The sequence below is a fragment of the Pongo pygmaeus genome, chromosome 19 (genome assembly GCF_028885625.2).
Source record: "Pongo pygmaeus isolate AG05252 chromosome 19, NHGRI_mPonPyg2-v2.0_pri, whole genome shotgun sequence".
Classification (NCBI taxonomy): Eukaryota; Metazoa; Chordata; class Mammalia; order Primates; family Hominidae; genus Pongo; species Pongo pygmaeus.
The window spans coordinates 53,667,367-53,679,612 of record NC_072392.2 but is presented as its reverse complement, the minus strand read 5'-3'; the positions used below and the strand labels follow the sequence as shown (position 1 = coordinate 53,679,612).

The 12,246-nt window shown below is 42.0% G+C and overlaps 1 protein-coding gene across 38 annotated transcripts in view; it reads right to left on the bottom strand.

Annotated features, from left to right (window-relative positions):
- Window positions 1-11,410, bottom strand: part of SYNRG (synergin gamma) — an 89,511-nt gene extending 78,101 nt beyond the window's left edge. For 35 of the 38 annotated variants that reach the window (XM_054456861.2, XM_054456862.2, XM_063655474.1 and 32 more), the window contains exons 1-2: window positions 11,221-11,384; window positions 2,297-2,337 (exon numbers count right to left, since the gene is read on the bottom strand). In XM_054456861.2, the coding sequence (XP_054312836.2) occupies window positions 2,297-2,337; window positions 11,221-11,297 (118 nt within the window). In that variant the 5' untranslated portion in view covers window positions 11,298-11,384. Of the gene's footprint in view, window positions 1-2,296; window positions 2,338-11,220 lie in introns of all 38 variants that reach the window. The other 3 variants (XM_054456858.2, XM_054456864.2, XM_063655496.1) reach the window with 1 other exon arrangement.
- Window positions 11,411-12,246: the final 836 nt, after the last annotated feature.

Below are 12,246 nucleotides of genomic sequence, written 5' to 3'. Positions count from 1 at the left end.
ATTAGGCACTATTCTAGGGACATAGCCATGAACAAAACCAGGTCTTCACTCTCATGGAACTTACACTGTAATTAGGAGAGATAGATAACAAAAAAAATAAGTACATGTCAGGTGGTGATAAGAGCTAGGGCAAAAAATAAAGCAGGGCAAGGGGGAATGGAGTGGTTGTTATTTTACATAGGGCAATCAGAAAAAGTTTTACCAACAGGGTAGTATTTCAACAAGGACCTCAAGGAAATAAAGAACCAAGCCATGCAGATATTTGGGAAGAATATTCCAGACCAAAGAACACCAAGTACAAAGATCACGAGGTGTCAGGGAGAATTAGAATACACAGATTGAAAACAGCCACAGTAAGATGTTTTCCGTCTTATTTCTTTGGACTTGAAGTTTTATTCATTTTAATTGATTTTATTTTATTTCTGAATGGGTAACTCAGATATCTGGCATAATATTTCAAGGCACAAAAGTGTACACAGTAAAAAATAGGTCTCTTTCTCTCCTCTGTCTCCTGTTCAAGTACTCATGATCTTGTGGCCATCCTTGCTGTCGGTTTCTTACATATGTTTTCAGAAATGATCCACGCATAATTTAAAGCCTCCAAATGATGAAAAAGTCCATTCTAACAACTGCTAAAAAAAAATCTCCAAACCAATTCCAAATTCCCTAAGAAAAAATATCAGGCAACACTTTGGGATCTCTTCTTGTCCAGTTCCTTTGCTCCATATGCATATTTTTACTTGAAAGTGTATAGAAATGCAAAATAACAAACATGATAATGGACACATAACTCTGTAATACCTTCCTAAAGAACAAAAGATCTCAAACCATTTGATCTCAATCTGGGACACATCTAATTACAGATAGCTTAAATAATGCATAAACGTGAGCACAGTGAAAAGAATACAACTGACCCTTGGAAAACCTTACCTGAAACTCAACCACCATCACTGATTATAAATGAAGACAAAGTCAGGATGAGCCACTGACCACCTGCTACTGAGCTGCTCTTTATCTTTTATCTCTACTGCTGACCTAGGAGTCTCTGTTTCTCTAGCAAATCTATGACAACCAATCAACGCTGGCTTTTTAAGAAGAGCCAGTTTTCAGAAGCAGCTTGGTGTGAGGGGAGAGGGAAGACTGTCAGAGTGAGAGAGATGAGCGGAAAGAAGCCAGAGAAAGGCAGATCTATTCCTTCTTCACTGTTATGTCCCAGTTGCATGGCAGCATGGGTCAAAATTATATTCCTTCACTATTATTTCCTTGAAGATAAAGCTAGAATTGATATTGGTGGGTCCTAGTCTGAGACCAAGAGAGAAAAGGTATACTTAGTAGAGAAATTTCTAGGACTAGAACTGAGACTTGGCCGGATGTGGTGGCTCATGCCTATAATCCCAGTGCTTTGGGAGGCCAAGGCAGGAGAATCGCTTAAGCCGAGGAATTTGATACCAGCCTGGGCAACATAAGGAGACCCTGTCTCTACAGAATATTTAAAAATTAGCCAGGCATGGTGGTAAGCACCTGTGGTCCCAGCTACCTGGGAAGCTGAGGTGGGAGGAATGCTTGAGCCTAGGAGGCTGAGGCTACAGTAAGCTATGACTGTGCCACTTGTACTCCAGCCTGGGCAACAGAGCAAGAGACCCCATCTCAAAAATAAAAATAAAAATAAAAAACCAAACAAAATCCTGAGACTTAAATACTTAAGCTGAATCAGACTATGTGATCTCTTTTAATTTCAAAATTATATGTTTATAAAACATGATTATAATAAGATACTATCATATAGAGAAACAATAGCAGTGTGAAACAACTAAAGATGTTTGTTTATTCATTCAACAAACATCTACAGATAACCTATTATGCTAAATCAACATGCTGGGTGCTACAGATAATGCTAGATGAGCATTAGACAGACGTGGCACTAACAATCTAGCAGAAGACTAGATAGAAGGAGAAAGACATCATTAAGTGAATTACAGCTCGTTTCATTTTTATCACATGTTCTTTAACATTCTTGTCCTAAAAGTCTCTTTCACCTCTGAGGTTAAACAATCTATGAACATAATGTTTATATAAGTTTGGGAGAAACGAGGAGTGATCCTTATTCCTCCCCAAATTATATAATTTTTGAGAAATTTTAAGAGTAGCTGTCATATAGGACATATAGGTTTAAGAGTGTAGAAAATTTTACTCTATTTAGCAGCAACAGAACTTATTTTCTATTTACATATTTAATTCCCAGATTCAGAAACACAAGAGTGAAAAATAAAAGTTCAAAACTTAAGCTCTCACATACCTTGAGGGGGTCTTATCCCACCTGTAACAGGAAACATGAAGCTGAAAACAGAATAAAAATACATTATAATCTTCATATGCACAAAGATTTCAAACAACACGAGTACTTCTTTATATGGATAAAAGCCTCGTAGATGGGACCTGGTGTTTGTTCCCCACCACAATACTGAACTGCTCAACATCAGTACACTGAGCGTCCATAGGATGCATGTCAGCATGCTACTGCAGGCGGAAACTTGTTGAAACAAGACAGAAGACCCTGAAACTAGTCCTGGCTCTGTCACTGTGTGTCCTCTCTGGATTCCAATTTCCCCATCTACAAAATGAGAGAGTTTAGATTCAATTCAGTCAACATCTATTGAGTGTCAACTACACGAAATGATGGAATCTTATAACCAAAAATACACATATGCTGGCAAATAACTATACCACAGGGTAAATGTGCTAACTGCTATAAGCGAGGTCCAAATTATCAATAGAGATGAGAAGAAAAAGATGAATTTTAATGGGCTATATCTTGAGAAGTTTTATGGAAGTAGCTCTGGAGCTGAATCTTAAAGGAAAATAGAAGCACACTATATATTTTGAGCAAAAGCTCTGAGGCAGAGATGCAGGGATGTTTGGAGAAATGAATGTAGGTTAAATGTTAACTATATGATTTAAAAGCAAGCAGATTGTACAGGGCCTTTATTTCTATTTTTAATTATTTATTTATTTTCGTGAGATGGAGTTTCACTCTTGTTGCCCAGGCTTGAGTGCAATGGTGCGATCTTGGCTCACTGCAGCCTCCACCACCTGTGTTCAAGCAATTCTCCTGCCTCAGCCTCCTGAGTAGCTGGAATTGCAGGCGCCCGCCACCACGACTGGCTAATTTTTTGTATTTTTAGTAGAGGCAGGGTTTCACCATGTTGGCCAGGCTGGTCTCGAACTCCTGACCTCAGGTGATCCACCCGCCTCGGCCTCCCAAAGTGCTGGGATTACAGGCGTGAGCCACCGCGCCTGGTCAAGGGCCTTTAAAATGTTTAATTTTATTTTGAATATTATATGAAGTTGTCAGAGGTTTTATTGTTATTGTAGTAACTATACATAACATAAAATTCTATCATTTTAACCACTTTTAAGTGTATAATTCCATGGCATAATTAAGGACATTCACAATATTGTCAACCATTACCACTATCCATTTCCAGAACTTTTCCATCATCCCAAACAGAAACTCTGTACCCATTAAACAATAAGTCCTCATTTTAGAGCATAAGAAAGCTCTCTTCTAAGGGTTTTTTAAGCTGACAACTTTATTTTTATTTTATTTTTTTGAGACGGAGTTTGCTCTTGTCATCCAGGTCGGAGTGTGATGGCATGATCTCAGCTCACTGCAACCTCTGCCTGCCCAGGCTCAAGTGATTCTACTCCTCAGCCTCCTATGTAGCTGGGACTACAGGCGAGCACTACCAAACCCGGCTAATTATTGTATTTTCAGTAGAGACAGGGTTTCACCATGATGGCCAGGCTGGTCTTGAACTCCTGGCCTCATGATCTGCCTGCCTTGGCCTCCCAAAGTGCTGGGGTTACAGGCGTGAGCTACGGCACTTGGCCTAGGCTCTTTTAAATAAAGGTTAAGCCTGGGCGACAGAGTGAGATTCCGTCTCATATAAATAAATAAATAAAGGTTAAAAAGTTAAGCTCTGGCCAGGCGCAGTGGCTCACGCCTGTAGTCCCAGCACTTTGGGAGGCAGAGGTAGATGGATCACCTGAGGTTGGGAGTTCCAGACCAGCCTGACCAACATGGAGAAACCCCATCGCTACTAAAAATACAAAATTAGTTGGGCGTGGTGGCGCATGCCTGCAATTCCAGCTACTCAGGAGGCTGAGGCAGGAGAATCACTTGAACCCAGGAGGCGGAGGTTGCAGTGAGCCAAGATGGCGCCATTGCACTCCAGCCTGGGCAACAAGAGTGAAACTCCCGTTTCAAAAAAAAAAAGAAAAAAAAAATTAAGCTCTGGTTGTAGATGAAATAGCCAAGGGCACATATCCAGCAACAAAACAACTAAGGACAAACTTGGAGAATTCTTATAGTGAAAACTGAGTAGGAAATGGTCATTGAGAACCAAGGGAGTGCTTATAACTGAGAGTTATAACTGAAGAAGGACCACATTTCAATAAGGTAGTAGTTACCAATGTCTAATGCTGTAGAATAGTGATGAGAATGAAGATTAAAAAATAAATCACTGCTTTCAAAAATGGTGATCGTTAAGTGAGTTAGTTTCAACAAAGAAAGGGGAAGAGACCCTAGGGAGAAAAAATTCAAGAGACAAAATACATACCTACTGATTTATAAGGTTTTTAAGGAAATGGGATTAACACGCGAAGGAACAAAAGGGGGCCAGATGAGGTGGTGCATGCCTGTAATCCCAGCACTTTGGGAGGCCAAGGCAGGCGGATCACTGGAGGCCAGGAGTTCAAGACCAGCCTGGTCAACGTGGTAAAACCCCATCTTTATTAAAAATACAAAAATTAGCCAGGCGTGGTGGCATGTGCGTGTAATCCCAGCTATCCAATAGGCTGAGACATGAGAATTGCTTGAACCCAGGAGGCGGAGGTTGCAGTGAGCTGAGATTGCCCCACTGCACTCCAGCCTGAGCACGCAGAACGACAGAATGAGACTCTGTCTCAAAACAAAACAAAACAAAACAAACAAAGTAGCAAAAGGGATCTGCTTTGAAAAGGAAGTGGGACTTCTTTCTCTGAGCCTAGAAAGAAAAAGGGACAAATCAAGGAAGACTTCTGAGTGAGAAAGGCTCTTAATCCAGGAGTCAAGGATCTGAAAAGGAGGTTTCTAGATACTCTTTAGAGAATCTAGTGAATGGCTGGGGCTGGTGGCTCACACCTATAATCCCAGCACTTGCGGGGCCAAAGTGGGAGGACTGCTTGAGCCCATGAGTTTGAGACCAGCCTGGGCAACATAGTGAGACCTCATCTCTCCAAAATAATAACAACAACAACAACAACAATAAATAACATAAAAATTATAATGGTGATTCTTTTCCAGAAAGTTTTCAATTTACTGTGCCCAGTTCCATCAAAAGAATCACTATCTATGGGCGTTATAGCCTTAGATACAGCCTTAGAATGAATTTCTCAAATAATAAGAGATGAAAGAAGAAATTACTCCTTGATTCATGGAGAATGGATGCTGTTTTAGCAGACATGAGAACATTAACCTTCCCATGCATTGCCATCAGAGCTCTTGGATGACCAGGCACATTGTCAAGAAGCAGTAACATTTTCAAAAGAAACTTTTTTTCTGAGAAGTAGGTCTCAACAATGGGCTTAAAATACTCAGTAAACCATGCTGTAAACAGATGTGCTGTCACCCAGGCTTTGTGGTCCAATTTATGGAGTATAGGCAGAGTAGATTTAGCATACTTTTAAAAAGCCCTGACATTTTCATAGTGGTGAGTATTGGTTTAATTTAAAGTCACCTGCTGCATTAGGCCCTAACAAGACAGTCAGCCTGTCCTTTGGTGCCAGACATTGACTTCTCTCTAGCTAGGAAAGTCTTAGATGGCATCTTCCTCTGCATTGAAAATCTGGCCAGGTATGGTGGCTCATGCCTGTAATCCCAGCATTTTGGGAGGCCAAGGTGGGTGGATTACCTGAGGTCAGGAGTATGTGACCAGCCTGGCCAACATGGTGAATCCCCATTTCTACTAAAAATATAAAATTAGCCCAGCGTGGTGGTGCGTGCCTGTAATCTCAGCTACTGGGGAGGCTGAGGCAGAAGAATCACTTGAACCCGGGAGGTGGAGGTTACATTGAGGCGAGATCACGCCACTGCACTCCAGCCTGGGTGACGGAGTGAGACTCTGTCTATAAAAGAAAAAAAAGAAAAGAAAAGAAAATCTATTGTTTAGCGTAGCCACCTTCATCAGTGATCTTAGCTCTTCTGAATAACTTGCTAAAGCTTCTACATCAGCATTTGCTGCTTCACCTTGCACTTTTTTGTTATGGAGATAGCTTCTTTGCTTAAACCTCATTAACTGACCTGTTAGCTTCCAACTTTCTTCTGCAGCTTCCTCACCTCTCTCTCAGCCTTCAGCCTTCACAGAATTGAAGAGACTAAGGATCTTGCTTCAGATTAGGCTTTGGCTTAAGGGAATGTTAAGGGTGGTTTAATCTTCTATCCAGACCACTCACCCTTTCTCAATATCAGCAATAAAGCTGTTTCACTTTCTTAACATTTGTGTTTCCTGGAATAGGACTTTTAATTTCCTTCAAGAACTTTTCCTCTGCATTCACAACTTAGTTAACTGGTGTAAGAGGCCTCGCTTTTGACCCACCTCAGCTTTCAACACTTAATGACTAAGCTTTATCATTTCTAGCTTCGGATTTAAAGGGAGAGATGTGCGACTCTTCCTTTCACTTGAACACTTAGAGGCCATTGGAGGGTTAATCAGCCTAATTTCAATACTGTTATGTCTCAGGGAATATGGAGGCCCTTGGAGAGGAAGACAGGGGAACAGCTGGTAGGTGGAGCAGTTAGACTACACAAAACATTTATCAATTACGTTTGCTGTCTTATACGAGCTGGGTTTGTGGTGCTCCAAAACAATTACACTAGTAACATCAAAGATCACCGATCACAGATCACCATAACAAATAATAATAATGAAAGAGTTTGAAATATTGTGAGAATTACCAAAATGTCACAGAGACATGAAGTGAACACAGGCTGTGGAAAAATTGTGCGGATAAACTTACTCGATGCAGAGTTGCCACAAACATTCAATTTATAAAAAACTGTATCTGCTAACTGCAATGAGGTATGCCTGTATTCAGTTTTTAAAGACATTACTCATATGCTAAAATTGATAAATTTAGGAGCAATGAATACATTTAAGTAATCAAGCTGTCAAGATTTTTAAAAATCAGGCTTAAACATTTAAATTAGTCATATGGCCTAGTGGCTCAAAAGAATTGGAAACTCGTGTTATGTTTTCTTTCTTCCAGCTTTGCCATAAAGTAACTGTGAAGCTCTGTGCAATCTCCTTCACCCCTTGTCTGGTTTCCCCTCTGTCAAATGAGGACGTAGAATCAAGTCTGCCAAAGTCTCAGCTAAGACAATCACATAGACATGAATACATAAACAGATGTATAAAGGTTACCTTGAAAACAAAATTAATACTGTCAAACATGACTTTCTCTAGTAAGAATTTAGCAACTTGAACTGCTTAGTGACCTATGAAAAATTCATATTTTTCTCTGAAATGTTTAGACAACTAATATCAACATGCTTAAAGACTGGTTAGATAAGCAGTTAAGGCCTTAATAAGACAGTAAAAGCTTGGCAAAAAACTGGGCAGGAAGGTGACCAACAATTTAATTTCAAAGATAAAACCACTCATTCTTATATTACTGACATCTCGGTATGAAAGCAGAGCTCTGTCACTTACCTATCTCATCCGTCCCTCCTTTTCAGTTACCTTTGCTACTAACCTAGATTTGACACTAGGCTTCAATTCTCAGGCCCAGACTCCTACATAAAGACTTCCTAATGGATCTCCCCACCTCCAGACTCTGGTTTCTAATTCATCTGATGCAGCACAAGTGAGAGACATCTTTCTAAATGATGGACCATTACACAATAATTAAATGGTCCTTTAGCAAGATGCACTCCTGAAGTTAAAACTATGGAATGATTTCCCTGAAACTGAATTTCCTTAGTTTAAACTCAAGGCCCTCTCTAGTTTGGGCACAACTCTACTTTGCAGTTTTATCTCACAAAACTCTTCTCTGCCACTCAGAGCCACAGTCATCTGGCACTGCAGGTACGTTGTTTCCTTAGTGTTCACTAGGCCTTCCCATCTCTATGACTATCTCTTGACCGCTTCCTCTTCCTCTAACTCTGTGGGCCAGCTGAAATACCACTTCTTTGCCTTTGATAGAGCTGGAATCCACAAATATTTACAGAATTTTTTTATGTGCAAAAATGTGCTAGAAGCAGTGAAAGAAGAAAAGATGAGGAAGCCCTCTAAAAGCTTGTAAAAGATCAGGAAAAAACAGACAAGTTCACAAATGATAACATCCCAGAAGAACATGACCTCTTTGTTCTCCTTTACTTTGTACCACAGTTATTTTGTACATTCTCCAAGGATGGGACCATGTTTTGATGTCTTTTTAATTCATTACAGCATCAAGAACAGTACCTTACCCATGTAAGCATTCAATGACTACAGACTAATCCAGATCTTTCAACTTTTTTTTCTGCCTTGATTAAAAAAAAAATTTATATTTCTCATCTCGGGTAAATTTTGCCCTTTATACAACTCTACCATTTATTCTAAAGTAGCTCATTCAGGACACCAATCAAAAGTAAGGTAATATTAAATTTGGAAAATGTTATTGTGTTTTGCTTAGCCTCTTAGAATAGAGAGAAGTATCTAAACAATACGGTCAGGTATAGTTCATGGATTTTCTCCATTAGAGGTGTAGAGAAGTTACCTGGTTTTTTTTCTTCAAATATACTTAGGTTGCCATAATGTTAAGTTTCCTTATAAAATAATTTCAGGGAGGGTGGGTGGCAAAAAGAAAATTAAAAATAAAATAAAATAACTTCAGCCTTTACCATTACTCTCTAAAAAAAAAAAATAATATTCCTTTTTCTATTGAGGATACAGCTTCTCAGCCTCAGAAAGTTGCCAATATATGTAACATATGTACCATACATTTTTCAAGGTAAGGATCATTTTACCCACTTCTTTCTCTCCCGTATATCATTTACAGTTTCAGAATGCAGATGTTACATTTACAAAGGAGGGAAATTTTAAAATCATTCTAATTTCTATCAAAATTCAACCCATATTTCTTTAAAAAATTTGTGTCCATGGACCAATGATACTCAAATACTATAAACTAAAGGGAATAATGCATTTGAATTTCTGAACCTGAGGTCCTCCCCATCCAAAAACATTTTTTAAGTAAATAAAAATTTGGGCCTAGATATCAATTCTTCTAATTTTACATTTTCCCAGAACTTGGTGCCATGATTAATCATATACTTGATCAAATTAATGCCATCCAGGGACATTTTAGAAACTGTAATCACATATAGGAAATAAATAGAGGATGCCGGGCGTGATGACTCAGGCCTGTAATTGTAGAACTTTGGGAGGCCAAGGTGGGCGGATCACTTGAGGCCAGGAGTTTGAGACCAGCCTGGCCAACATGGTGAAACCCCGTCTCTACTAAAAATACAGAAATTAGCTGGGCGTAGTGGCGCACGCCCGTAATCCCAGCTACTTGGGAGGCTGAGGCAGGAGAATCGCTTGAACCCGGGAGGTCGAGGTTGCACTGAGCCGACATCGTGCCACTGCACTCTAGCCTGGGTGACAGAACGAGACTCTGTCTCAATCGATCAATCAACAAAATTAGCCGGGCATGGTGGCGCGCACCTGTAATCCCAGCTGCTCCGAGGCTGAGGCAGGAGAGTCGCTGGAACCCAGGAGGCAGAGGTTGCAGTGGATCGAGATCACGCCGCTGCACTCTGGCCTGGGCAACAGAGCAAGACTTCCTCTCAAAAACAAAAACAAAAACAAAAAAACCAGAAAAAAAAAAAAAAGAAAAAAGAAAAAAGAGAAAGAAAAAACAAATAGAACGGAAATTATTACATATGTTTCTTCTCCAGCCAGAAACTGGCTTATACGAAGTATTTATTTTTTAAAAAACCCTCTAATGAACGAAGAGAACAAAAGAGAAAGCAAAAAGTTTAAAAATCTAAAGTTAAAGATGTGCAGAGGATATGAAAAATGGGGTTGCACACAGGTGGTTTATTGAACAGCCACTGCTCGTTTCCTGACAAGCACCTGCAAGAGGTGATAACTTTAAGGACCTTACACTTTTGTAGTGTTCACGACTCCGAAATTGAAACACTGCATATAAAAAAAAAGACCTAACACTTCGTTTTCCAAAGATAATTTAGGATACTGAAGATGCAAAGCTACTTTTACCTCCAAATGTGTGTGCTGTTATGTGTTGGTTAGTAAAACAAAATCAGACTAGGTCATTATAGAAGTGGAGTGAAAACTTCCCAGAATAAAATATTTCCTTAAATGATAACGAATCTGTCAACTTGTAAAATCTACATCTCCCTTACCATTCTGAGTATAAGAACCACGGCAGTTCTTGGCTGAAATGTGGCAGAGGGCAGATTTGTTTAAGGGCTGAGGCTGGAAGCTTTGTTCTAATAAATGCGCAACTGCTGTTTAACAGTGCACTTTCTTTGTTTTTAAATGCCTTTTTAAAAAGGAGACAAGTCTTAAGAGTTAGTGTACAAGACAAGAACTCTATCTCAAGACCATTACTAATTCAGAGGTCTTTAGATGTTCCTGCTGTTTGTCGCGGGTTAAGGAAATAAAGAGGACAGGACACTCTAAAAGGGGAAGAGACAAATCGTCCACACACACACCCCCCTTGGAAACAGTCCTCCAGCTTTGTGAACAGATTTTTAAAGCCCTCCCTCCAACATATCTGGTTAAGTCTAGAAAGCCCAGGGAAAGGGAAGACCCTGGTCGCTTCAGAGGCAGCCAGGACTAGGAGCGGAGTCGCGGTTCCTGATTTACACCGCCGCCCCCCCACCCCACCCCACCCCAAGAGGACCCTCATCTTCTCTCCCCTCCCACACTGGGCGCGCGCTCGCTCCCTGCTCGACCCCAGGCGGCCGGCGCCCCCAACTGATCCCGGAACACAAGCGTCCAGCACCCGGGCTCCACACGCCCCTTTCGGCCTGCGTCCCCGGGGGATGACCCTCCTCCCGCAGCCCAGTTCCAAGGAGAAGGATCGGAGCTGGAGAAAACTGCCATAACTGCCAAGCGCCCCTCGCCGCCCCCGCGGAGGCCAGCGGGCTCCCGCCCGGCTCTTCACACCTACCCGCCTCCTCCGGCGGACCCCGCGCCGGCTCCCGCGGCCCCGCCGCCGCCAGAACCAGCTCCTGGCCGCAGCGCCATCTTGCTCCCGACCTGCCGCTGCCTTCGCTGCCGCCACCTTATCAGCAGCTGTCAGCCGAAGACAGCCACTTCCGGGTCAAACACCAGGCCCCACCTAGCCGCGGACCGGGCGATGGGGCGGGGCCGCACGCCCACGTGACACCCCCGGCCCTCGGGGAGGCGTGGCGCGCCCACGGCACGTGATCCGGCGCCGCAGGGGTCCCCCAGGTTCAATTATAGCTCTCGGGCTGGTGGGGCGGTCGCGGGCGCCTCTCCAAGGGAGCTGATTCATTGTCTGGTAGGCCCTCTGCAGGGCCCAGCTGGCGGCCCAGTGGCAAAGCGCCGTTGGTCCTCCGTTTGAAAACCATGATCGCGGTTGGTGGAAAGAGTAGGCTGAGTCCTGATTTTTAAACTATACGGTGGGTACACTGGTGTTCTTTTATTGTTACTGTTTACACACAAAGAACAGATAGGTCCTGAAGGGCCCTTTGATAGTCTCGCAGCACTGATTAGTGATCAGCTCTCCCCTCTTTCTCTGGAACTCGGTAGCTTCATGTTGGCACCTATCGCAGACGCTGAAGGCATTTAAATTTTATTTTAAATCAACCAAGAGCCCAAAAACCCAACCCATATTTCAAAAAAACCCCAAGGTGTACTACTCTTGTTTGGTTCTGCCATCCTGCCACCTTACAATCCTTTTGTTTTTCCTATTCTTGCAGGCAAGTGCAAAACAGTGGTTTTTGGAAGGCAGTTCATAATTACTCTGAAGCTATTTCGGCATATTTTTTACTGATTTTCTTTTTTCTTTTTTTTTTGAGACAGGTCTTGCTCTGTTGTCCAGGCTGGAGTGCAGTGGCATGATCATGGCTCACAGCAGCCTCAACCTCCTGGGCTCAAGCGATCCTCTCGCCTCAGCCTCCTGAGTAGCTGGGACCACAGGCATGCACCACCACACCGGGCCAATTTTTTT